General features: G+C 39.6%; 1 protein-coding gene across 5 annotated transcripts in view; it reads right to left on the minus strand.

Moving 5' to 3' along the window:
* Positions 1 to 319: 319 nt before the first annotated feature.
* LOC133541618 (brain-specific angiogenesis inhibitor 1-associated protein 2-like protein 1) overlaps positions 320 to 27,054 on the minus strand; it is a 169,582-nt gene continuing 142,847 nt past the window's right edge. For all 5 annotated transcript variants that reach the window (XM_061885114.1, XM_061885115.1, XM_061885113.1 and 2 more), the window contains 3 exons: positions 25,882 to 26,128; positions 7,003 to 7,049; positions 320 to 815 (listed from right to left, as the gene is read on the minus strand). In XM_061885114.1, coding sequence (XP_061741098.1) covers positions 743 to 815; positions 7,003 to 7,049; positions 25,882 to 26,128 — 367 coding nt within the window. In that variant the 3' untranslated portion in view covers positions 320 to 742. The remainder of the gene's footprint in view (positions 816 to 7,002; positions 7,050 to 25,881; positions 26,129 to 27,054) is intronic.

The following is a 27,054-nucleotide window of genomic DNA, read 5'->3' on the forward strand; positions in this document are numbered from 1 at the left end:
TCTATGTAGGTCTCATTTAGACCTACATTTTAATAATTGACATCCTTCAGCAAAAATCCACAGGAAGTTGGCAATTACCCTTTCAAAAAAAAGTTTTGTAAAAACCCGTCACCTTTTTTTAGAACATTATGGGTGACAGAAAGAAAGCACCCCAGGATGCAGGGAAGGTAGGTAACGTGAAGGTAAAGATATGTTGAATGGGTAAAGGCAGGAAACACCAGCAAAAGTCGGTCCCGTCCATCGCTGCTTGCAGCTGTAATTTTAATTATTCTTTTAAACAAACACAAACGACTAATAAACAGGGTGTTTGGATAGCAGATTGAAGAAATAAAGTTTTATTTTTCCGACATGATGAAACTCTACAAAGTTTGCCATCCAAGACCAAAATAAAAACAATAAGATGTACAAAGACTAAAGTCTTCAAATGCAGATGTAACATGCACTACAAGGTCCTTAAGGCCACGTCGTCCCTCTGCACTAACTGCTCGAAGGTGTGTTTATGTCCAACAACTGCACTTTAAAGACCGTGTGCCTCATGTTGTCGATGGATCACAGACAATGTGACGGTGAACCAAACAACACAAACACCTTGGGGAATGTGGCCATAGTCCGTGATCACCAGCTCAAATAAAACCTGGGAATATTCAGAGATGGTTTAAATACAGGAGCTTCAGTCCGGTAAAAATTTCCTTGCCGTGTGCTTATGTTCACGCCAACAAAGAGATGCAGGCGGGACCGGAGATCAGATGACCGGCGCTGAGCGGTCGTTGGTGACGGTGGGGCGTAGTCGTACTGTGGAGAATGGGTTCCCTCCCCTGGGGGGCACAGAGGAGTGATCAGTGTTTGTTATTGTGTTTCTACCCTTCTTGAGACATCAACAAGGAGACGTAGCTTCCATATGAGGAGGTGTGAACAAGTTAGGACTGAAATCATGGTCCCAGTACGGAAAACCATTGCATCTAATAGAGAGCCAAATACTAGAGTCCGTGAACATTGCTCCAAAGTCAGGATTTTGTGTGTGTGTGTTCCTGTATTTCTACCCTTCTTCAGACATCAACAAGGAAAAGTATCGGAAGTCATGGTCACAATGCGGAAAAACCTTGCATCTAATAGAGAGCCAAATACTAGAATCCGTGAACATTGCTCCAAAGTCAGGATGTTTGTTGTTGTTGATTTAATGTGCATGCAAAAGTAAACATTGACAGGTGCAAAGGCAGCAATATATGATAAAAGAAGACGGCAGCTAAAGGACTTCCATATTCATTCCAGAAAAATCCCGCCGGCTGAACAGCTGATTTTTACGACTTTTGGTGCATGACCATATTATGACTGTTAATGAGTAAAATTCCAACTTTTATCAAAATATTGAACAAATGTTCAGCTTTTCTTGTAAAAGTTTGAATTGCTTTGAGTAAAATTACGACTTTTATTACAATAATGCTCAAATTTTACATCTTTCTTGTGAAATTGTGACCTTTGTCTTGTGAAATTGCGACTGTTATTAAGTAAAATTCCAACTTTTATCATAATATTGCAGGCATGTTCAGTTTTTCTTGTAAAATTTTGACTTGCGTTGAGTAAAATTACGACTTTTATTATAATACTGCTAAAATTCAAAGTTTTTCTTGTGAAATTGTGACTTTTGTGTTGTGAAATTGCGACTGTTATTAAGTAAAATTCCGACTTTTGTCATAATATTGCAGAAATGTTCAGCTTTTCTTGTAAAATTTTTAATTGCGTTGAGTAAAATTACGACTTTTATTACAATACTGCTAAAATTCCAAGTTTTTCTTCTGAAATTGTGACCTTTGTCTTGTGAAATTGCGATTGTTATTAAGTAAAATTCCAACTTTTATCATAATATTGCAGAGATGTTCAGTTTTTCTTGTAAAATTTTGACTTTTGTTGAGTAATATTACAGCTTTTATTATAATACTGCTAAAATGCCAAGTTTTTCTTGTGAAATTGTGACCTTTTTCTTGTGAAATTCCAACTCATTTTTCACAACAAGCTTGTTTATAATAGCATAGTATGTATATACTATTAAAGTTGTAAATACAAATCTTTATATATCTAGAAAGGCTGGTCCTAAAGAGGTAGACATTTTTCTCAGGTCTCAAGAAGGTCAAAAAATACAAAAATGTGTGTGTGTGTGTTCCTGTATTTCTACCCTTCTTCAGACACCAACAAGGAAAAGTATCGTCCATATGAGGACCGGTGAACACGTTAGGACTGAAGTCATGGTCACAATACGGAAAAACCTTGCATCTAATAGAGAGCCAAATACTAGAATCCGTGAACATTGCTCCAAAGTCAGGATGTTTGTTGTTGTTGATTGAATGTGCATGCAAAAGTAAACATTGACAGGTGCAAAGGCAGCAATATATGATAAAAGAAGACGGCAGCTAAAGGACTTCCCTATTCATTCCAGAAAAAACCCGCCGGCTGAACAGCTGATTTTTACGACTTTCGGTGCATGACCATATTATGACTGTTAATGAGTAAAATTCCAACTTTTATCAAAATATTGCACAAATGTTCAGCTTTTCTTGTAAAAGTTTCAATTGCTTTGAGTAAAATTACCACTTTTATTACAATAATGCTCAAATGTTACATCTTTCTTGTGAAATTGTGACCTGTCTTGTGAAATTGCGACTGTTAAGTAAAATTCCAACTTTTATCATAATATTGCAGACATGTTCAGTTTTTCTTGTAAAATTTTGACTTGCGTTGAGTAAAATTACGACTTTTATTATAAAACTGCTAAAATTCCAAGTTTTTCTTGTGAAATTGTGACCTTTGTCTTGTGAAATTGCGACTGTTATTAAGTAAAATTCCAATTTTTATCATAATATTGCAGACATGTTCAGTTTTTCTTGTAAAATTTTGACTTGCGTTGAGTAAACTTACGACTTTTATTACAATAATGCTCAAATTTTACATCTTTCTTGTGAAATTGTGACCTTTGTCTTGTGAAATTGCGACTGTTATTAAGTAAAATTCCAAGTTTTGTCATAATATTGCAGACATGTTCAGTTTTTCTTGTAAAATTTTGACTTGCGTTGAGTAAAATTACGACTTTTATTACAATAATGCTCAAATTTTACATCTTTCTTGTGAAATTGTGACCTGTCTTGTGAAATTGCGACTGTTATTAAGTAAAATTCCAACTTTTGTCATAATATTGCAGAAATGTTCAGTTTTTCTTGTAAAATTTTGACTTGCATTGAGTAAAATTACGACTTTTATTATAAAACTGCTAAAATTCCAAGTTTTTCTTGTGAAATTGTGACCTTTGTCTTGTGAAATTGCGACTGTTATTAAGTAAAATTCCAACTTTTATCATAATATTGCAGACATGTTCAGTTTTTCTTGTAACATTTTGACTTGCTTTGAGTAAAATTACGACTTTTATTACAATACTGCTAAAATTTTAAGTTTTTCTAGTGAAATTGTTACCTTTTTCTTGTGAAATTGCGACTGTTATTAAGTAAAATTCCAACTTTTATCACAATATTGCAGAAATGTTCAGTTTTTCTTGTAAAATTTTGACTTGCGTTTAGTAAAATTACGACTTTTATTACAATGCTGCTAAAATTTTAAGTTTTTCTAGTGAAATTGTTACCTTTTTCTTGTGAAATTGCGACTATTGTTAAGTAAAATTCCAACTTTTGTCATAATATTGCAGACATGTTCAGTTTTTCTTGTAAAATTTTGACTTGCGTTGAGTAAAATTACGACTTTTATTATAAAACTGCTAAAATTCCAAGTTTTTCTTGTGAAATTGTGACCTTTGTCTTGTGAAATTGCGACTGTTATTAAGTAAAATTCCAACTTTTATCATAATATTGCAGACATGTTCAGTTTTTCTTGTAAAATTTTGACTTGCGTTGAGTAAACTTACGACTTTTATTACAATAATGCTCAAATTTTACATCTTTCTTGTGAAATTGTGACCTTTGTCTTGTGAAATTGCGACTGTTATTAAGTAAAATTCCAACTTTTGTCATAATATTGCAGACATGTTCAGTTTTTCTTGTAAAATTTTGACTTGCGTTGAGTAAAATTACGACTTTTATTACAATAATGCTTAAATTTTACATCTTTCTTGTGAAATTGTGACCTTTGTCTTGTGAAATTGCAACTGTTATTAGGTAAAAATCCAACTTTTATCATAATATTGCAGAAATGTTCAGTTTTTCTTGTAAAATTTTGACTTGCGTTGAGTAAAATTACGACTTTTATTACAATAATACTCAAATTTTACATCTTTCTTGTGAAATTGTGACCTTTGTCTTGTGAAATTGCAACTGTTATTAAGTAAAATTCCAACTTTTGTCATAATATTGCAGAAATGTTCAGTTTTTCTTGTAAAATTTTGACTTGTATTGAGTAAAATTACGACTTTTATTATAAAACTGCTAAAATTCCAAGTTTTTCTTGTGAAATTGTGACCTTTGTCTTGTGAAATTGCGACTGTTATTAAGTAAAATTCCAACTTTTATCATAATATTGCAGACATGTTCAGTTTTTCTTGTAACATTTTGACTTGCTTTGAGTAAAATTACGACTTTTATTACAATACTGCTAAAATTTTAAGTTTTTCTAGTGAAATTGTTACCTTTTTCTTGTGAAATTGCGACTGTTATTAAGTAAAATTCCAACTTTTATCATAATATTGCAGACATGTTCAGTTTTTCTTGTAAAATTTTGACTTGCGTTGAGTAAAATTACGACTTTTATTACAATAATGCTAAAATTTTACATCTTTCTTGTGAAATTGTGACCTTTGTCTTGTGAAATTGCAACTGTTATTAGGTAAAATTCCAACTTTTCTCATAATATTGCAGAAATGTTCAGTTTTTCTTGTAAAATTTTGAATTGCGTTGAGTAAAATTACGACTTTTATTATAATACTGCTAAAATTTTAAGTTTTTCTAGTGAAATTGTTACCTTTTTCTTGTGAAATTGCGACTGTTATTAAGTAAAATTCCAACTGTTGTCATAATATTGCAGACATGTTCAGTTTTTCTTGTAAAATTTTGAATTGCGTTGAGTAAAATTACGACTTTTATTATAATACTGCTAAAATTTTAAGTTTTTCTAGTGAAATTGTTACCTTTTTCTTGTGAAATTGCGACTGTTATTAAGTAAAATTCCAACTGTTGTCATAATATTGCAGACATGTTCAGTTTTTCTTGTAAAATTTTGACTTGCATTGAGTAAAATTACGACTTTTATTAAAATAATGTTCAAATTTTACATCTTTCTTGTGAAATTGTGACCTGTCTTGTGAAATTGCGACTGTTATTAAGTAGAATTCCAACTTTTGTCATAATATTGCAGACATGTTCAGTTTTTCTTGTAAAATTTTGACTTGCGTTGAGTAAAATTACGACTTTTATTACAATACTGCTAAAATTCCAAGTTTTTCTTGTGAAATTGTGACCTTTGTCTTGTGAAATTGCGACTGTTATTAAGCATTGCAGGTAATAGAGAGCCAAATACCAGAATCCGTGAACATTGCTCCAAAGTCAGCATTTGTTTTTGATTTAATGTGCATGCAAAAGTAAACATTGACAGGTGCAAAGGCAGAAATACAAGATAAAACGAGACGGCAGCTAAAGAAGGACTTCCCTATTCATCCCCGAAAAAAATGAAAAGGGGAACAGCTGATTTTCTGACTTCCGGTGCTGACGTAAGACAACCCATATGTGACCATAGGATGAAGAAATACACTACGGTGCATTATCAGTTATCTTCTACAGCTGGGTTGACCAAAGTGCGGCACAGGGGCCATATGTGGTCCTTTGTCATCGGCCTTAAGCACATTACAAAGAACAAAAAAATAGAGATCTCCTTTGCACCCCCTGGTGGTGAAATCTATCAAAATGGGGGGGGTCCCAAAAAGGAGGGATTTTTCAAATTGACTGTGTCAGTTTTAAAAGTGCTCCCCCCTCTGGTCAACATATGAAATAACAAGTGTGTGTAAAAATGTGAAGTGCTCCCCCTCTGGTCAACATATGAAATAACAAGTGTGCGTAAGAAATTGAAATGCGCCCCTTTTTGGCCAAAATTAATAACAAAAAAATGAAATAAATATGTATATAGAGACATACTGCAATAACTTGAAGTAAATAATGAAGATTAAAAACCAATTACAAACCAAAAAATTCAACAACATTTTTCTTATTTACGTCAACACAATCTTTTTCTCACAACGTGTCGACTTTTTTCTTATAAAATTGGGAACAATTTCTCACATTATTTCTGTTTATGTAATATTGCAATATTTTCTTGTAAAAGTATTACTTTTCTATGTGAAATTTTGACTTTTTAATGCACAAACGGTGACATTTGTCATATAAAAATCAGACTTTTTTCCACAATATTGCCAATTGTTTTGTTCTTGTAAAACAGTGAATTTTTTGGGGGGGTTTTTGTCATGACTTTTGTCATAATTTTGCCAAGTAAAATGATGATTATTTATTATTATAATATAGTCCAATTTTTTTTTTTAAGTTTTCTTATAAGAATTGTGACTTGTCAAGTAGAATTGCAACTCTTTTAATAAAATGGCCAAAATGTCAAGCTTTTATTGTAAAATTGCGACTTTTATTGAGTAAAATTCCAACTTTTATCGTAATATTGCACAAATGTTCAGTTTTCTTGTAAAATTTGGACTTGCGTATGAGTAAAAATACAATGTTTATTATGATACTGCCAAAATTCAAAGTTTTTCTTGTGAAATTGTGACATTTTTCTTGTGAAGTTCCAACTAATTTTTCACAACAAACTTTTTTATATGTGCATAGTATGAATATATTATTCATGTTTTAAATACACATCTTTATATATCTAGAAAGGCATTATTCAGAGGCCTCAAGAAGGTCACAAATACAAGAAAAAGTGTGTGTGTGTGTGTGTGTGTGTGTGTGTGTGTGTGTGTGTGTGTGTGTGTGTGTGTGTGTGTGTAAAAGCAGTGCGTAGTGTCACACTCACGCCAGGTAGGCAGGTGAAGGTCTTGAGACGCCGTTAGCCTGGTTTGTCTGTGGAGAGGAAAGAAAAAGTTTCATTTCAGCTGTGCACTTCTTTAAAAAGAAAAAAGAAAAACAGTTGTGCTTCAGCAGGGGTCCCCAAACCTTTTGACTCCGGGGGGCCACATTGGGTTAAAACATTTTGGCGGGGAGCCGGGCTGTATATATATATATATATAAATATATATATATACACATGTGGAGATGGCGGCGAGGAGGCGGGGACGGCGAGCGAGCGGCGAGGCGGGGCGTGCCGGGAGCGACGCTACAAGCGAGATCAGGTGCGTGGCTCGCGCACCTGTAGACAATTAATGTATCTCCTCTCGAGGTATAAAAGTGGAGAAGGAGGAGAGAACGGAAGGAAGGAGTTGGAGGGACGGCAGCAGCGCATGGAGAGCGGAAGCGACAGAGAGCAGACGACGAGGACGGGGGCGGCTGAAAAGCGACCGAAGAGCGAGCGGTGGAGGAAGGAGCTGAAAATTGACGCAACCTACACTGGGGTTTATTTGGAGAAATTAAAAGAGAGTCAAACCTGCGCAAGCATGTCCTTCCTTGGGGGTCCATTGAACCCGCACAACAGCAAGAGACTGTTATAATATAGATCAGGGGTAGGGAACCTATGGCTCTAGAGCCAGATGTGGCTCTTTTGATGACTGCATCTGGCTCTCAGATAAATTTTAGCTGACATTGCTTAACACGATAAGTAATGAATAATTCCGCTGGTAATCACAGTGTTAAAAATAAAGTTCAAAATATAAAACATTCTCAAGCATTTTAATCCATCCATCCAGTTTCTACCGCACCTGTTCAAGAAGTCGCATTAATGGTAAGAAGTTTTTTTTTTATTGCTGGTTAGCTTCAGAAAATGTTATTAAAAAGAATAAGAGACTTATTATACTCTAAAAATGTTGGTATCACTTAAAAATGCACGCATTTAGTTGTATTCCGTCTTAAAAAAAAATATTATATGGCTCTTACGGAAATACTTTTTAAAATATTTGGCTTTTATGGCTCTCTCAGCCAAAAAGGTTCACGACCCCTGATATATATATACATATATCCATCCATCCATCCATTTTTTACCGCTTATTCCCTTTCGGGGTCGCGGGGGGCGCTGGCGCCTATCTCAGCTACAATCGGGCGGAAGGCAGGGTACACCCTGGACAAGTCGCCACCTCATCACAGGGCCAACACAGATAGACAGACAACATTCACACTCACATTCACACACTAGGGCCAATTTAGTGTTGCCAATCAACCTATCCCCAGGTGCATGTCTTTGGAGGTGGGAGGAAGCCGGAGTACCCGGAGGGAACCCACGCATTCACGGGGAGAACATGCAAACTCCACACAGAAAGATCCCGAGCCTGGATTCGAACCCAGGACTGCAGGAACTTCGTATTGTGAGGCAGACGCACTAACCATATAATTTTTATTTTTTTTACTTCACATTTCCCTGCTCTTCAGGGGAGTTTCACCTGAGTACAATAACCTCAGCTATATATATACATATATATAAATATTAGTCAAAAGTTTACATACACTCCTAAAGGGTTTATGTATATGTGTATATGCATATGTTGCCATGCGAGCAACTTTTTCCATGGACGCCCCTGCTTATTTCAGCAGGACAACGCCAAGCCACGTGTTACAACAGCGTGGCTTCATAGTAAAAGAGTCCAAGTACTAGAATGTGAGGTGCATTATGAAGCCTAAAATACCACAACTTAGACTGTTGAACAACTTAAGCTGTACATCAAGCAAGAATGGGAAAGAATTCCACCTGAAAAGCTTCAAAAATTGGTGTCCTCAGTTCCCAAACGTTTATTGAGTGTTGTTAAAATGAAAGGCCATGTAACACAGTGGTAAAAACTTTTTTGCAATTCTATGTTAATGATTATTTGCAAAAATAAATAAGAAGTTTCTCAGTGTGAACATGAAATATGTTGTCTTTGCAGTCTATTCAATTGAATATAAGTTGAAAAGGATTTTGCAAATCATTGTATTCTGTTTTTGTTTAGACTTTTACACAACGTGACAACTTCACTGCTTTTGAGTTTTGTAGAAATCTGCAGCGGTTCACCCAGCAGGCCTCATCAGACGGAAGCCTAATATTTAATATCTTTTTTTTTGGTCTCTCGGACCATGAGGAACTAAACTATCTGCTCTGACGATAATAAGGTTGAAGTCTTTGCTGAAGGAAATAATCCTGCTTCATTGTGCGACATACAGTGTGTGGGAAAGGCGTCACATGACGTCATGTGTGGAATCTGGAAAGTCTGGTCGTGCAGGATGGAGCCTAAACTTACACATTCACTTTGTTTTTTGAATGGAAAACATGAGAGCAAGACTTGCCTCACACAATTTATACTGTTCACTAACTTCTATTTATGAAAAAAAATTAACATGTCCAATAAATTCATCAAAAAATGTAAAAAATTAACATATTATATATTCTACTGCAGGGGTCACCAGGTCGGCCGTAAGGACCAGATGAGTCGCCCGCTGGCCTGTTCTAAAAATAGCTCAAATAGCAGCACTTACCAGTGAGCTGCCTCAATTTTTTAAATTGTTTTTATTTACTAGCAAGCTGGTCTCACTTTGCTTGACATTTTTAATTCTAAGAGAGACAAAACTCAAATAGAATTTGAAAAAATAAGAAAATATTTTAAAGACTTGGTCTTCACTTGTTTAAATAAATCCATTTATTTTTTTTTACTTTGCTTCTTATCACTTTCAGAACGACAATTTTAGAGAAAAAATACAACCTTAAAAATGATTTTAGGATTTTTATACACATACCTTTTGACCTTTTAAATTCCTTCCTCTTCTTTCCTGACAATTTAAATCAATGTTCAAGTAAATTTTTTATTGTAAAGAATAATAAATACATTTTAATTAAATTCTTCATTTTAGCTTCTGTTTCTTCGACAGAATATTTGTGAAATATTTCTTCAAACTCATTACGATTAAAATATCCATTCCATCCATTTTCTACCGCTTATTCCCTTTTGGGGTCGCGGGGGGCGCTGGCGCCTATCTCAGCTACAATCGGGCGGAAGGCGGGCTACACTCTGGACAAGTCGCCACCTCATCGCAGGGCCAACACAGACAACATTCACACTCACATCCACACAGAAAGATCCCGATTAAAATAAAAAATTAAAAAATATTCTAGCAAATCTAGAAAATCTGTAGAATCAAATTTAAATCTTATTTCAAAGTCATTTTAATTTCTTTAAAAATTTTTCTTCTGGAAAATCTGGAAAAAATAATGATTTGTCTTTGTTAGAAATATAGCTTGGTCCAATTTGTTATATATTCTAACAAAGTCCAGATTGGATTTTAACCTATTTAAAACATGTCGTCAAAATTCTAAAATTAATCTTAATCAGGAAAAATGACTAATGTTCCATAAATCATTTTTTAAATTTTTTCAAAAAGATTCAAATTAGCTAGTTTTTCTCTTCATTTTTTTATGTTGAATTTTGAATTTTAAAGAGTCGAAATTGAAGATAAACTATGTTTCAAAATTTAATTTTCATTTTTAAACCGTTCAATTCAGTGTTTTTTTCATCATTTATTCTCTACAAAAAACCTTCCGTAAAAGAAAAAAAATGTACGACGGAGTGACAGACAAAAATACCCTTTTTTTTTGTATATATTTTTTTTAAATTAAAGGTAAATTGAGCAAATTGGCTATTTCTGGCAATTTACTTAAGTGTGTATCAAACTGGTAGCCCTTCAAGTAGCTCTTGGTTTCAAAAAGGTTGGTGACCTCTGTTCTACTGTATATCATATATTATTTACTATTTTTGATGACCTAGAAAAGTGCTATTTACATCTATTAATAATTGTTTTAAATTATTATTATTTTATCCATCCTCCCATTTTAGACCACGCGTGCCTTTTAAATAAAATAATTATTGCATAGAATTATATTTCAAAACTCACATTTAAAAGAAAAATAGATTTATTTAAGCCTACGGATATAAACGTGTTATTATCCGCACAACTTTAATGATTTGATTGTTTTTTTGTGTACTACTTCTTGTTTTCCCCTTTTTGCACACTCTTGACATTCTCTCGATTGAGCTAGTCACCTGAAATGCTTTTCACTTCACAGGTGTCATAGTTTTGATTCCTTTAGTGACAATTTACAATGTAAATAGTCATGAAAAAAAAAGAAAACGCATTGAAATGAGAAGTTGTGTCCAAACTGCTATTTACAGCTATTAATAATTGTTTTTTAATTATTCTTTTATTTCTTTTCTACAATGTGTTTCTACCCTTCTTGAGACATCAACAAGGAAAAGTAGCTTCCATATGAGGACCGGTGAACAAGTTAGGACATAAATCATAGTCCCAATAGGGAAAAACATTGCATCTAATAGAGAGCCAAATACTAGAGTCTGTGAACATTGCTCCAAAGTCAGGATTTGTTCTTGATTTAATGTGCATGCAAAAATAAACATTGACAGCTGCAAAGGCAGCAATATATGATCAAACAAGCTAAAGAAGAACTTCCCTATTCATCCCAGAAAAAAACTAATAGGTGAACAGCTGATTTTACGACTTCTGGTGCTAACAAAAGACAACTCGCGTCCCATATGTGACCAAAGGATGAACAAATATTAGGGGTGTAACGGTAGATGTATTTGAATTGAACCGTTTCGGTTCGGTTCGTAGGTGTAACGAACGAGTTTCCACACGGACATATTAGGTAGCGCACCGTTCGTTGTGTAAACAATGCAGAGTGAGGCAGGCTAGCAGCGACCGGGCTAGGACAACATGCAAAAGCCAGAGCTGGAAGACCCTCCTGCCTCGTTAACATCTTCCATTTGGGAACACTTCGGCTTTCTGGTGCGATTTGCTGACATTGTTTAGCAGCAGTGGGGTATGCTTCTGCCAACACGTCAAACGTGCTAACCCCTTTGAAGCGGCACCCCCCCCAAGTCAACCTCGCTTTAAGGAAGAGAAAGAGGAGTGTGGTGCAAACACCGCATTCAAGCAGCCTAACAGGGCTAAAGCAATAACAAATGTTTTTATAGCAGGACATTTAAGACCATCCATCCAGTTTTAATGCAGTATTGCATTAAAACTAGGTTTTGACCCACTTCTATGGTGGAAGAACAATAAGCCCATATATCTTCTTACTGCCAAGTTAGCCAGGCTGGGGGTTAATCTGAGGCTGAGTTGACTTGAAACTGTTTAGTGTTGCACTTTTTATATGTAGAAGAAAAGTTTGGTCATTTTATTTCTTCTGAGCAACAACTGGAGGCAGTTTAATGTTGTTTAACGTGGACCCCGAATAAAAACAAAGTTGAAAAACTTGATGGGGTGTTACCATTTAGTGGTCAATTGTACGGAATATGTACTGTACTGTGCAATCTAAGAATAAAAGTCTCAATCAAACAATCAAAAAAGCACTTTATATGTAGAAAGGTTTTGTTAAGACACCATTCTGAGCCTTATTTTATTTAGTTTTTATTTTATATATGTTGACCACATTAACCTCGGCAATGGAACCTGTGTGTAAATGTATTTGATGCCATTGTTTACACATTTGGCAAATAAATAACCCAAAAATTTATATTTTGTTTTCTTACTGTACCGAAAATGAACCGAACCGTGACCTCTGAACCGAGGAACGTACCGAACCGAAATTTTTCTGTAACGTTACACCCCTAACAAACACACTACGCTACGAAATTTTTACGCCCAAAATGATCTCAATGAGCTTCAAGGTGTCATAGTTGTGATGCCTTCAGTGACAATCTACAATGTAAATAGTCATGAAAATGAATGAAACACATTGAAATTAAAAGGTGTGTCAAAACTGCTATTTACATCTATTAATAATAGTTTTTGTAATCCATCCATCCATTTCCTACCGCTTATTCCCTTTCGGGGTCGCGGGGGGCGCTGGCGCCTATCTCAGCTACAATCGGGCGGAAGGCGGGGTACACCCTGGACAAGTCGCCACCTCATCACAGGGCCAACACAGATAGACAGACAACAGTCACACTCACATTCACACACTAGGGCCAATTTAGTGTTGCCAATCAACCTATCCCCAGGTGCATGTCTTTGGAGGTGGGAGGAAGCCGGAGTACCCGGAGGGAACCCACGCATTCACGGGGAGAACATGCAAACTCCACACAGAAAGATCCCGAGCCTGGATTTCTTGCAGGACCTTCGTATTGTGAGGCAGACGCACTAACCCCTCTGCCACCGTGAAGCCCCTATACATATACATATACATATACATATATATATACATATATATATATATATATACGTATACATATATACATACATATACATACAAATATTATATATATACATACAAATATTATATATATATATATATATATATATATATATATATATATATATATAAAATCGGCAAAAGACACATTGTTGTCAATTGTAAAATTAAAAGTTAAATGGAAATGTTTAATCCAGATTCAATCCAGGTTGCATTGTTTGTCCCATTTACATGCATGTCTAATTTGCTATGTTGCTGTATGATACAATTCCATCTCCTATAAAAGTGCAGCTCTGCATGAAACCTCAACACTTTTATCTCTTTAAAAGTTGACGTTCATGCATGAAGTAGAAGAAGTACCCCCTGCCGGCCACAGGGTGGCAGCAGTGGCCAGAGAAGCTGAGGTATGAAGTTTTCAGGTTAAATAAAACTTATCTATTTATGGAAGTTTTGATTGCTCATTAAAATGTTGGAAAAAAAATCCAATTCTTCACAAGAATGTGGACGTGCCACTCACAGCTCAGGTCATGAAGCCAGGATGTAGAAAGCGACCGACTATTTTTTTCTCTTTCTGTCTTTCTTTCTAGTAAGGGCTTATCTTTTTTTTTTTTCCTCGCACGAATCACCAAACCAGTGAGGGTGCTTTTTCTGCCATGGTGACGACGCATTCCACAGTCACCCCCCCACCCCCCCCCCCCCCCCCCCCACTTGGCCTTCCTTTCTCCGTCGCTGCTACACAACAAGGAAAAAAGTTGTTTTTGTTGTGGAATTTTGTCCTGTATTGCATTTCATTTCTCCATAGATACTCGACAAACCTCCGAGACTTAAAATTAGAGCGAGCATTGTCTTAGAGGAGTGGTTATTCATGTCTTAAAACAGGGGTCGGGAACCTTTTTGACTGAGAGAGCCATGAAAGCCAAATATTTTAAAATGTATTCCCGTGAGAGCCATATAATATTTTTAACACTGAATACAACTGTCAAGTTCAAACACTGATGACATTTATTAAACAGACAAGAAGCAAGGAATTAAACAGAGACAGGATTCAATTTAGCTCAATGAGGAGAAACAAGAGAATTTTACACCTCTTTTATTTGGACTTTCCCTGATTTCAACAAACAAATGCGTGCATCTCTTATTCTTTTTAATAACATTGTTACTCTACTCTGAAGCTAACCAAGGCTCTGGATGCTGTGGGGCTGTCTTGGTTGACAAGACTTTGCAGCATCGCGTGGACATCGGGGGCGGTACCTCTGGATTGGCAGACCGGGGTGGTGGTTCCTCTCTTTAAGAAGGGGGACCGGAGGGTGTGTTTCAACTATGGTGGGATCACACTCCTCAGCCTTCCCGGTAAGGTTTATTCAGGTGTACTGGAGAGGAGGCTACGCCGGATAGTCCAACCTCAGATTCAGGAGGAACAGTGTGGTTTTCGTCCTGGTCGTGGAACTGTGGACCTGCTCTATACTCTGGGCAGGGTTCTTGAGGGTGCATGGGAGTTTGCCCAACCAGTCTACATGTGCTTTGTGGACTTGGAGAAGGCATTGGACCGTGTCCCTCGGGAAGTCCTGTGGGGAGTGCTCAGAGAGTATGGGGTATCGGACTGTCTTATTGTGGCGGTCCACTCCCTGTATGATCAGTGCCAGAACTTGGTCCGCATTGCCGGCAGTAAGTCGAACACATTTCCAGTGAGGGTTGGACTCCGCCAAGGCTGTCCTTTGTCACCCATTCTGTTCATAACTTTTATGGACAGAATTTCTAGGCGCAGTCAAGGCGTTGAGGGGTTCCGGTTTGGTGACCGCGGGATTAGGTCTCTGCTTTTTGCAGATGATGTGGTCCTGATGGCTTCATCTGACCGGGATCTTCAGCTCTCACTGGATCGGTTCGCAGCCGAGTGTGAAGCGACCGGAATGAGAATCAGCACCTCCAAGTCCGAGTCCATGGTTTCTCGCCCGGAAAAGGGTGGAGTGCCATCTCCGGGTTGGGGAGGAGACCCTGCCCCAAGTGGAGGAGTTCAAGTACCTAGGAGTCTTGTTCACGAGTGAGGGAAGAGTGGATCGTGAGATCGACAGGCGGATCGGTGCGGCGTCTTCAGTAATGCGGACGTTGTACCGATCCGTTGTGGTGAAGAAGGAGCTGAGCCGGAAGGCAAAGCTCTCAATTTACCGGTCGATCTACGTTCCCATCCTCACCTATGGTCATGAGCTTTGGGTCATGACCGAAAGGATAAGATCACGGGTACAAGCGGCCCAAATGAGTTTCCTGTCCCTTAGAGATAGGGTGAGAAGCTCTGCCATCCGGGAGGAACTCAAAGTAAAGCCGCTGCTCCTCCACATGGAGAGGAGCCAGATGAGGTGGTTCGGGCATCTGGTCAGGATGCCACCTGAACGCCTCCCTAGGGAGGTGTTTAGGGCACGTCCAACCGGTAGGAGGCCACGGGGAAGACCCAGGACACGTTGGGAAGACTATGTCTCCCGGCTGGCCTGGGAACGCCTCAGGATCCCCCGGGAAGAGCTAGACGAAGTGGCTGGGGAGAGGGAAGTCTGGGTTTCCCTGCTTAGGCTGTTGCCCCCGCGACCCGACCTCGGATAAGCGGAAGATGATGGATGGATGGAAATGCGTGCATCTCTTATTCTTTTTAATAACATTGTTACTCTATTCTGAAGCTAACCAATAACAAATGAAATACTTTTGACTATTAATGCAACTTCTTGAACAGGTGCGATAGAAACTGATGGATGGATTTAAATGCATGAGAACGTTTTATATTTTGAACGTTATTTTTAACACTGTGATTACCACTTATCGTGTTAAGCAATGTCAGCTCAGATTTATCCGAGAGCCAGATGCAGTCATCAAAAGAGCCACATCTGGCTCTAGAGCCACAGGTTCCCTACCCCTGTCTTAAAACATTGTTTTATTGGCCCGTGATATACTATGCAGACACAATTCAATAAAAAAATAAAAATTAAAAATAAAAATATATACCTTGGGGCCCAAAAAGTATTTAGTCAGCCAGCGATTGTGCAAGTTCTCCCACTTAAAATGATGACAGAGGTCTGTAATTTTCATCATAGGTACACTTCAACTGTGAGAGACACAATGTGGAAAAAAAAACCAGGAATTCACATTGTAGGAATTTTGGTGGAAATTATGGTGGAAAATAAGTATTTGGTCAACCATTCAAAGCTCTCACTGATGGAAGGAGGTTTTGGCTCCAAATCTCTCGATACATGGCCCCATTCATTCTTTCCTTAACACGGATTAATCGTCCTGTCCCCTTAGCAGAAAAACAGCCCCAAAGCATGATGTTTCCACCCCCATGCTTCACAGTAGGTATGGTGTTCTTGGGATGCAACTCAGTATTCTTCTTGAGTTTATACCAAAAAGTTCTATTTTGGTTTCATCTGACCACATGACATTCTCCCAATCCTCTGCTGTATCATCCATGTATCCATTTTGGTATAAACTCAACTGGTCGTGTTTGGAGGAGGAAGAATACTGAGTTGCATCCCAAGAACACCATACCTACTGTGAAGCATGGGGGTGGAAACATCATGCTTTGGGGCTGTTTTTCTGCTAAGGGGACAGGACGATTGATCCGTGTTAAGGAAAGAAAGAATGGGGCCATGTATCGTGAGATTTGGAGCCAAAACCTCCTTCCATCAGTGAGAGCTTTGAATGGTTGACCAAATACTTATTTTCCACCATAATTTCCACCAAAATTTCTACAATGTGAATTCCTAGATTTTTTTGTTCACATTCTGTCTCTCACAGTTGAAGTGTACCTATGATGAAAATTACAGACCTCTGTCATCATTTGAAGTGGGAGAACTTGCACAATCGCTGGCTGACTAAATACTTTTTTGCCCCACTGTACATGCATACCTTATTTCCTTGAATTGCCGCCAGGTATATAGTATGCGCCTGCTTTGAATTACTGCCGGGTCAAACTCACTTCGCAAAATAATTAGCGCATGCTTAGTATTAGCGCCGGGTCAAACTCGTGACGTCACGAGTGACACTTCCCCTGTCATCATTTTCAAAATGGAGGAGGCTGATTTCAATACTAGTAATTTGAAATCGCATAAAGGGAAGAAGATTAAGAGCTATTCAGTATGACTGAAGGTCCCAGCCTACATCACACTCAAATTTTTACTGCATGCCTTTGGTAAGTGCCGGAGTGAGAAGAGGTTTTAAATTAATTAGCACCCCGGCGCAAATTCAAGGAAATACGTTTTGAATCTGGCATCCCACGGCAACTGGGCAACATGAGTTGTAGTTAGTTGTTCTGTTGTGTTTATGTTGTGTTAAGGTGCGGATGTGTTTGTCATTCTTGTTTGGTGTGGGTTCACAGTGTGGCGCATATTTGTAACAGTGTTAAAGTTGTGTGGAGAGGCAGAGCCGACGGTCCAACAGAGAGGCAGGGCATGGCCCCAGGTTGCGGCAAGGAGGCGGGGATGGCGAGCGAGCGGCGAGGCGGGGCGTGCCGGGGGCGACGCCACAAACAAGATCAGGTGCGTGGATCGCGCACCTGGGTACAATTAATGAATCCTTTCGCACTGTTAAAAAGGGCGGCAGCCGTGAACGTGGGGGAGCGAGGTGGCGAAACGAGGAAGGAACGAGAGAACAAACAACAGCGCATGCAACGAGGAAGAGAGCGAGAGCAAAGGGCAGACAGTAACGACGTGGACGGCTGAAAAGCTAGACGCAGGAGCGAGCAGTGAGAGCGTGAAGGGCTGAAAAGCAACCCGCAAAAGACTTGTCTTATTTGGATAAATACAGAAGTCTACACCTGCGAGCGAATGTCTGTGCTTGGTGGTCAATGGAACCCGCAAGACGGCACGAGTCTGTCACAAGTTGTTTATATGGCCACCCTCAGTGTGACCTGTATGGCTGTTAAAAAGGGCGGTAGCCGTGAACGTGGGGGAGCGAGGTGGAGAAACGAGGAAGGAACAAGAGGGAGAGACGAGAGAACAAACAACAGCGCATGCAACGAGGAAGAGAGCGAGAGCAAGAGGCAGACAGAAACGACGTGGACGGCTGAAAAGCTACACGGAAGAGCGAGCAGTGAGAGCGCGAACGGCTGAAAAGCAACCCGCAGAAGACTTGTCTTATTTGGATGAATACAGAAGTCTACACCTGCGAGCGAATGTCTGTGCTTGGTGGTCCATGGAACCCGCAAGACGGCACGAGTCTGTCACAAGTTGTTTATATGGCCACCCTCAGTGTGACCTGTATGGCTGTTAAAAAGGGCGGCAGCCGTGAACGTGGGGGAGCGAGGTGGAGAAACGAGGAAGGAACAAGAGGGAGAGACGAGAGAACAAACAACAGCACATGCAACGAGGAAGAGAGCGAGAGCAAGAGGCAGACAGAAACGACGTGGACGGCTGAAAAGCTACACGGAAGAGCGAGCAGTGAGAGCGCGAACGGCTGAAAAGCAACCCGCAGAAGACTTGTCTTATTTGGATGAATACAGAAGTCTACACCTGCGAGCGAATGTCTGTGCTTGGTGGTCCATGGAACCCGCAAGACGGCACGAGTCCGTCACAAGTTGTTTATATGGCCACCCTCAGTGTGACCTGTATGGCTGTTGACCAAGTATGCCTTGCATTCTCCTGTGTGTGTGAAAAGCCGCAGATATTATGCGATTGGGCCGGCACGCAAAGGCTCCTGTAAGGTTTATTGGCGCTCTGTACTTCTCTCTACGTCTGTGTACCATTCCGTACAGCGGCGTTTTAAAAAGTCATACATTTTAGTTTTTGAAACCGATACCGATAATCACATTTTAAAGCATTTATCGGCCGATAACATCGGGAGTCCGATATTATCGGACATCCCTGATTTGTAGTGTTGGTGTTGTTTGCTAGCGTCATCTTGCAGTCTACACGTTTCTCTTATGTGTGACAGCCATCTACTGGTCACACCTATCATTACACCATGTACCAAACAAAATAGCTTCGAGGTCGGTAAGCACAACCAAATTCATGCCGTACTGAAACAAATACCGATAATTTCCGATATCACATTTTAAAGCATTTATCGGCCGATAACATCGGCAGTCCGATATTATCGGACATCCCTGATTTGAAGTGTTGGTGTTGTTCGCTAGCGTCATCTTGCAGTCTACACGCATCTCTTATGTGTGACAGCCATCTACTGGTCACACCTATCATTACACCATGTACCAAACAAAATAGCTTCGAGGTCGGTAAGCACAACCAAATTTATGCCGTACTGAAACAAATACCGATAATTTCCGATATCACATTTTAAAGCATTTATCGGCCGATAACATCATCAATCCGATATTATCGGACATCCCTGATTTGAAGTGTTGGTGTTGTTCGCTAGCGTCACCTTGCAGTCTACACGCATCTCTTATGTGTGACAGCCATCTACTGGTCACACCTATCATTACACCATGTACCAAACAAAATAGCTTCGAGGTCGGTAAACACAACCAAATTTATGCCGTACTGAAACAAATACCGATAATTTCCGATATCACATTTTAAAGCATTTATCGGCCGATAACATCGGGAGTCTGATATTATCGGACACCCCTGATTTGTGGTGTCGTTTGCTAGCGTCATCTAACAGTCGACACGTATCTCTTATGTGTGACAGCCATCTACTGGTCACACCTATCATTACACCATGTACCAAACAAAATAACTTCGAGGTCGGTAAGCACAACCAAATTCATGCCGTGCTGAAACAAATACCGATATCACATTTTAAAGCATTTATCGGCCGATAACATATTATCGGACATCCCTGATTTGAAGTGTAGGTGTTGTTTGCTAGCGTCATCTAACAGTCGACACGTATCTCTTATGTGTGACAGCCATCTACTGGTCACACCTATCATTACACCATGTACCAAACAAAATAGCTTCGAGGTCGGTAAGCACAACCAAATTTATGCCGTACTGAAACAAATACCGATAATTTCCGATATCACATTTTAAAGCATTTATCGGCCGATAACATCGGGAGTCTGATATTATCGGACACCCCTGATTTGTGGTGTTGTTTGCTAGCGTCATCTAACAGTCGACACTTATCTCTTATGTGTGACAGCCATCTACTGGTCACACCTATCATTACACCATGTACCAAACAAAATAGCTTCGAGGTCGGTAAGCACAACCAAATTTATGCCGTACTGAAACAAATACCGATAATTTCCGATATCACATTTTAAAGCATTTATCGGCCGATAACATATTATCGGACATCCCTGATTTGAAGTGTAGGTGTTGTTTGCTAGTGTCATCTAACAGTCGACACGTATCTCTTATGTGTGACAGCCATCTACTGGTCACACCTATCATTACACCATGTACCAAACAAAATAGCTTCGAGGTCGGTAAGCACAACCAAATTTATGCCGTACTGAAACAAATACCGATAATTTCCGATATCACATTTTAAAGCATTTATCGGCCGATAACATCGGGAGTCTGATATTATCGGACACCCCTGATTTGTGGTGTTGTTTGCTAGCGTCATCTAACAGTCAACACGTATCTCTTATGTGTGACAGCCATCTACTGGTCACACCTATCATTACACCATGTACCAAACAAAATAGCTTCGAGGTCGGTAAGCACAACCAAATTTATGCCGTGCTGAAACAAATACCGATAATTTCCGATATCACATTTTAAAGCATTTATCGGCCGATAACATCGGGAGTCTGATATTATCGGACACCCCTGATTTGTGGTGTTGTTTGCTAGCGTCATCTAACAGTCGACACGTATCTCTTATGTGTGACAGCCATCTACTGGTCACACCTATCATTACACCATGTACCAAACAAAATAACTTCGAGGTCGGTAAGCACAACCAAATTTATGCCGTGCTGAAACAAATACCGATATCACATTTTAAAGCATTTATCGGCCGATAACATCGGCAGTCCGATATTATCGGAGACCCCTGATTTGTAGTGTTGGTGTTGTTTGCTAGCGTCATCTAACAGTCGACACGTATCTCTTATGTGTGACAGCCATCTACTGGTCACACCTATCATTACACCATGTACCAAACAAAATAGCTTCGAGGTCGGTAAGCACAACCAAATTTATGCCGTGCTGAAACAAATACCGATAATTTCCGATATCACATTTTAAAGCATTTATCGGCCGATAACATCGGGAGTCTGATATTATCGGACACCCCTGATTTGTGGTGTTGTTTGCTAGCGTCATCTAACAGTCGACACGTATCTTTTATGTGTGACAGCCATCTACTGGTCACACCTATCATTACACCATGTACCAAACAAAATAGCTTCGAGGTCGGTAAGCACAACCAAATTCATGCCGGACTGAAAGAAATACATTTTAAAGCATTTATCGGCCGATAATATGGGCAGTTTGATATTATCGGACATCTCTAACAAGAAGGTGTGCTCGTGACCATCACAATGTTGGTGACGAGACAAGGAGAAGACTCCTCGTGGGACTGATTCCCAGCCTATGGACAATTAATTAAACGTTCAGGCAAGTGAAGCGAGGCAAGGGGCCACAGGTGTTGTCTGCACCTGTACTGTAACTGGGCAACCGATCAGTCACTGGCGAAGGAACAAAACAACAAAATCAGTTCTTCTTCATGACCCCAATGGGGGACCGAATTTTTTACTGTAACCCCCCTGAATATAATTACTTTTTGAGAACATCATCACACATTGCGTGAGTTACATTTTTACATATACTTTCTTTTATATAAGCCGCTGACGAAGGCTCCTTTATTTTTCCATTGCTGGCACAAACTTGACTTTGTGTAAATGCTAAATGAAAACAGAATACAATGATTTGCAAAATCCTTTTCAACTTATATTCAATTGAATAGACTGCAAAGACAAGATAGTCAACGTTCCAACTGGAAAATTATGTTATTTTTTGCAAAAATTGTCATGCCTGTAATTCAGTTTTCAGTTTGATCATGTTTGTTTTGTTTTTGGACTCTTGTTTCCCGTTTCACACTTCCTGGTTTTGTTTGTTTCCATAGTAACCCATTAGTTTCCACCTGGTCTCCAAGTCACGCCCAGCCCTCAGTCCCACACCTGTTTCTAATCATCATAGCTGCTATTTATGTAACTTCCGTTAGGAATGTCGTAGAGACATGAAACAAAAACCTCTATGTAGGTCTGACTTAGACCTACATTTCCAATAGAACTCTTCTGTACCTAAAATCAACAGGAAGTTGGCAAAAACCCCTTCAAAACAAAATGTTTGCAAAAAATGCCTTTTTTGCCTCTTTGAACTGATATTTGACCCCCTTAAAATGCTTCAAAGTGCAAGTTAAAGCTATACTATGCCAAGCGAAAGCCATTTATCAACAACATCCAGAAACGCCAATCTGTAATTTGACCCCCTTAACATGCTTCAAAACTCACCAAATTTTACACACACATCAGGACTGGTGAAAATTGCCATCCAATAAAAAAACAAACCCCAACAGTGAAAATTGGGTTCTAGCGCCCCCTAAGAAAAAAAACTGACAAAACTGCTTGTAATTTCTGTTAGGAATGTCGTAGAGTGATGAAACAAAAACTTCTATGTAGGTCTGACTGAGATCAGGACTCGGGACACGGCGGCAGCGGCCGAAGGCGGACCCGACCAACGCTGCTTGCAGCTTTAATTTTGTTTGTTTCCATAGTAACCCATTAGTTTCCACCTGGTCTCCAAGTCACGCCCAGCCCTCAGTCCCACACCTGTTTCTAATCCTCATAGCTGCTATTTATACCATTTTGTTTCTGTCCTCGTCCTGGGAACTTTGCTATTTGCTTTCTGCCTTCATGCCTGCTATTGCATTGCCAACATATGCTACTCATTCTCCATGCCCACCATCACCTGCCACGCACCTTGCTATTCTTGCCTCCTGTTTTTTTGTCACAGTAAGTGTTTTGTTTTGTTTATAGTCATGCTATTTTGCTGTTTATGTTCATAGTTCATTCATGCCATCGTGCAAGTGTTTTTGTTTGTAGTCTAGTAATATACCTCCTTGTGAGCGCCCTTTGTTTTGATTATTTTTGCATTTAGTGTATTAATAAATTATCATCATGTACCTGAATTCACGCCTGGCTCGTCCTGTAATCCCTCTGCGTCGAAGGAGCAAAACCAATCCATGTCATAGTCCTGACAATAATAGCTCATTTGGAATTCGATGCCGGCAACTTGTTTCAAAAAAGCTGGCACAAGTGTCAAAAAAAGACTGAGAAAGTCGAGGAATGCTCATCAAACACTTATTTGGAACATCCCACAGGGGAACGGGCTGATTGGGAACAGGTGGGTGCCATGATTGGGTATAAAAGCAGCTTCCATGAAATGCTCAGTCATTCACAAACAAAGATGGGGCGAGGGTCACCACTTTGTCAACAAATGCGTGAGGAAATTGTCCAACAGTTTAAGAACAATTTTTCTTAACCAACTATTGCAAGGAATTCAGGGATTTCACCATTTACGGTCCGTAATATCATCAAAAGGTTCGGAGAATCTGGAGAAATCACTGCACACAACCGATGATATAACAGACCTTAGATCCCTCAGGCGGTATTGCATCAAAAAAGCGACAGTGGGTAAAGGATATCACCACATGGGCTCAGGAACACTTTAGAAAACCACTGTCAGTAACTAAAGTCCGTCGCTACATCTGTAAGTGCAAGTCAAAACTCTACTATGCAAAGCGAAAGCCATTTGTCAACAACACCCAGAAACGCTGCAGGCTTCGCTGGGCCCGAGCTCATCTAAGATGGACTGATGCAAAGTGGAAAAGTGTTCTGTGGTCTGATGAGTGCACATTTCAAGTTGTTTTTTGGAAACTGTGGAAGTTGTGTCCTCCGGAACAAAGAGGAAAATAACCATCTGGATTGTTATAGGCGCAAAGTTAAAAAGCCAGCATCTGTGAAGGTATGGGGGTGCATTAGTGCCCAAGGCATGGGTAACTTACACATTTGTGAAGGCCCCATTAATGCTGAAAGGTACATACAGGTTTTGGAGCAACATATTTTGCCATGTAAGCAACGTTAACATGGACGCCCCTGCTTATTTCAGCAAGACAATGCCAAGCCACGTGTTACAACAGCGTTGCTTCATAGTAAAAGAGTGCGGGTACTAGACTGGCCTGCCTGTAGTCCAAACCTGTCTCCCATTGAAAATGTTTGGTGCATTATGAAGCCTAAAATACCACAACGGAGACACCGGACTGTTGAACGACTGAAGCTCTAAATCAAGGGTAGGGAACCTATGGCTCTCGAGCCAGATGTGGCTCTTTTGATGACTGCATCTGGCTCTCGGATAAATCTGAGCTAACACTGCTTAACACAATAAGTAATGACTAATTCCACTTGTAATCAAAGTGTTAAAAATAACGTTCAAAATATTAAACATGCTCATGCATTTGAATCCATCCATCCTTTTTTCTACCGCACTTTATTTATTATTATTTTTTTTAGGGCTTGCCCTCCTGGGGGTTCTTCAGACCACCAAGCACCGACATGAAAGCCTGTTTCGGGGTTACGATATTTTTTTATTTTTCATTAAGTCTCTCAGTTGCTTTCCAGCAATTGTCTTTTTCTCTTTCGTTCTCGCTCGCACTCTGGCTCCAGCTCCAACCCTGTCTCTCCTCCCGGCTGCTGCTTATAACAGAGCGACAGGTGATTAGATAACAAGGCCCGGGTGGGCCTTCTACTTACCTGTCGCTGATTTCTAGGCCGGTCCTGGCACACCCTGCTTCGCTGCAGGCCCGCAGGCCACACCCCCTCCACAGTTAGCTTCAGAATATCAATGTTATTACAAAGAATAAGAGATTTATTGTGTGAATTATATTTATATAGCGCTTTTCTCTAGTGACTCAAAGCGCTTTACATAGTGAAACCCAATATCTAAGTTGCATTTAAAGCAGTGTGGGTGGCACTGGGAGCAGGTGGGTAAAGTGTCTTGCCCAAGGACACAACGGCAGTGACTAGGATGGGGGAAGCGGGAATCGAACCTGCAACCCTCAAGTTGCTCGCACGGCCACTCTACCGCCCCGGTATAGCTATTATACTCTAGAAATGTTGGTTTTACTTAAAAATGCACGCGTTTAGGTGTGTTCACTGTTGAAAAAAAATTTATATGGCTCTTACGGAAATACATTTTAAAATATTCGGCTTCTTGGCTCTCTCAGCCAAAAAGGTTCTCGACCCCTGCTCTACATAAAACAATAATGGTAAAGAATTCCACTTTCAAAACTTCAACAATTAGTTTCCTCAGTTCCCAAATGTTTATTGAGTGTTGTTAAAAGAAAATGTGATGTAACACAGTGGTGAACATGCCCTTTCCCAACTACTTTGGCACGTGTTGCAGCCATGAAATTCTAAGTTCATTATTATTTGCAAAAAAAAAATAAAGTTTATGAGTTTGAACATCAAATATCTTGTCTTTGTAGTGCATTCAACTGAATATGGGTTGAAAAGGATTTGCAAATCATTGTATTCCGTTTATATTTACATCTAACACAATTTCCCAACTCATATGGAAACGGGGTTAGTACAAGAAACACAACTCAACAACCACTGACCGTCTGGTGATTGGTGTAGGAGGAGGAGACGGCGGAGGGCGTGGGGGAATGCTGGTAGTTGTGATTATTGGTGGTGACGCTGCTGCTTGCAGTGGATGTCGTGGAAGACACGTTGGTCTTGATGGCGCCGCGCCGCGGGCTGTCACTGTAGTCCTCCGGCGGGAGGATCATGGTGGCCTCGTCCGTTTCCGTGTCTTGGTGGTGCAGGTTGACCACGCTTCTGCTGCGGTACGGGGCTGCCGACACACTGAAAGGGCGAGACGTGTTTAGTCGTATGAAAGAGCATTCCTAGTTGTGACTAGGGCAGGGGTGTCCAAACTTTTTCCACAGAGGGTCGCACACGGAAAAATTGAAGCATGCGGGGGGGCCATTTGGATATTTTTCATTTTCAAATTTTCATTTTCAAACCATAACAAAATATATTCACCTCCTGGTACCCCAGCACCTCCAAAACCCTCAAATCTAGACTCCAAACATCCCAGAATAAGATAATCCGGTTACTTTTAGACCTCCACCCCAGATCACACCTCAATCCAACCCACTTCTCCAAAGTGGGCTGGCTCAGGGTGGAGGACAGAGTAAAACAACTTGCACTGAGCCTGGTCTATAAAATCCGCTACACCTCCTTGATACTGAAGTACATGTCAAACTACTTCCTTAACGTAAATGACCACCATAACCACAACACCAGGGGGAGCTCCACAAACCACGTTAAACCCAGATTCCGATCTAACAAAGGTCTTAACTCATTCTCTTTCTATGCCACATCAATGTGGAATGCACTCCCAACAGGTATAAAAGTAAGTGCATCTCTATATTCCTTCAAAACCGCTCTAAAACAACACCTCCAGGCAACTTCAACACTTTACTAATACCCTCCTCCATTCACATCCCATCTCCCCGGATTATAAACAACTCAAATGTACTTCTAATGTATATACTTGTTCTTATGCTATGTGAACTCACTATGTTCTCTGCTGGCTGTACATATCCTACTAAATAAGACCTACACTGTTTCAATGTCCACATTTCTCTGTTGATGCAATTGTTGATGACTGAAGTTTTGATATCAACCAAAGCTCCTCATCCCACCCCCCGGATTGTAAATAATGTAAATAATTCAATGTATATACTATGATGATTAACTTGTGTGATGACTGTATTATGTTGATA

Source organism: Nerophis ophidion, linkage group LG23, assembly GCF_033978795.1.
Source record: "Nerophis ophidion isolate RoL-2023_Sa linkage group LG23, RoL_Noph_v1.0, whole genome shotgun sequence".
NCBI lineage: Eukaryota > Metazoa > Chordata > Actinopteri > Syngnathiformes > Syngnathidae > Nerophis > Nerophis ophidion.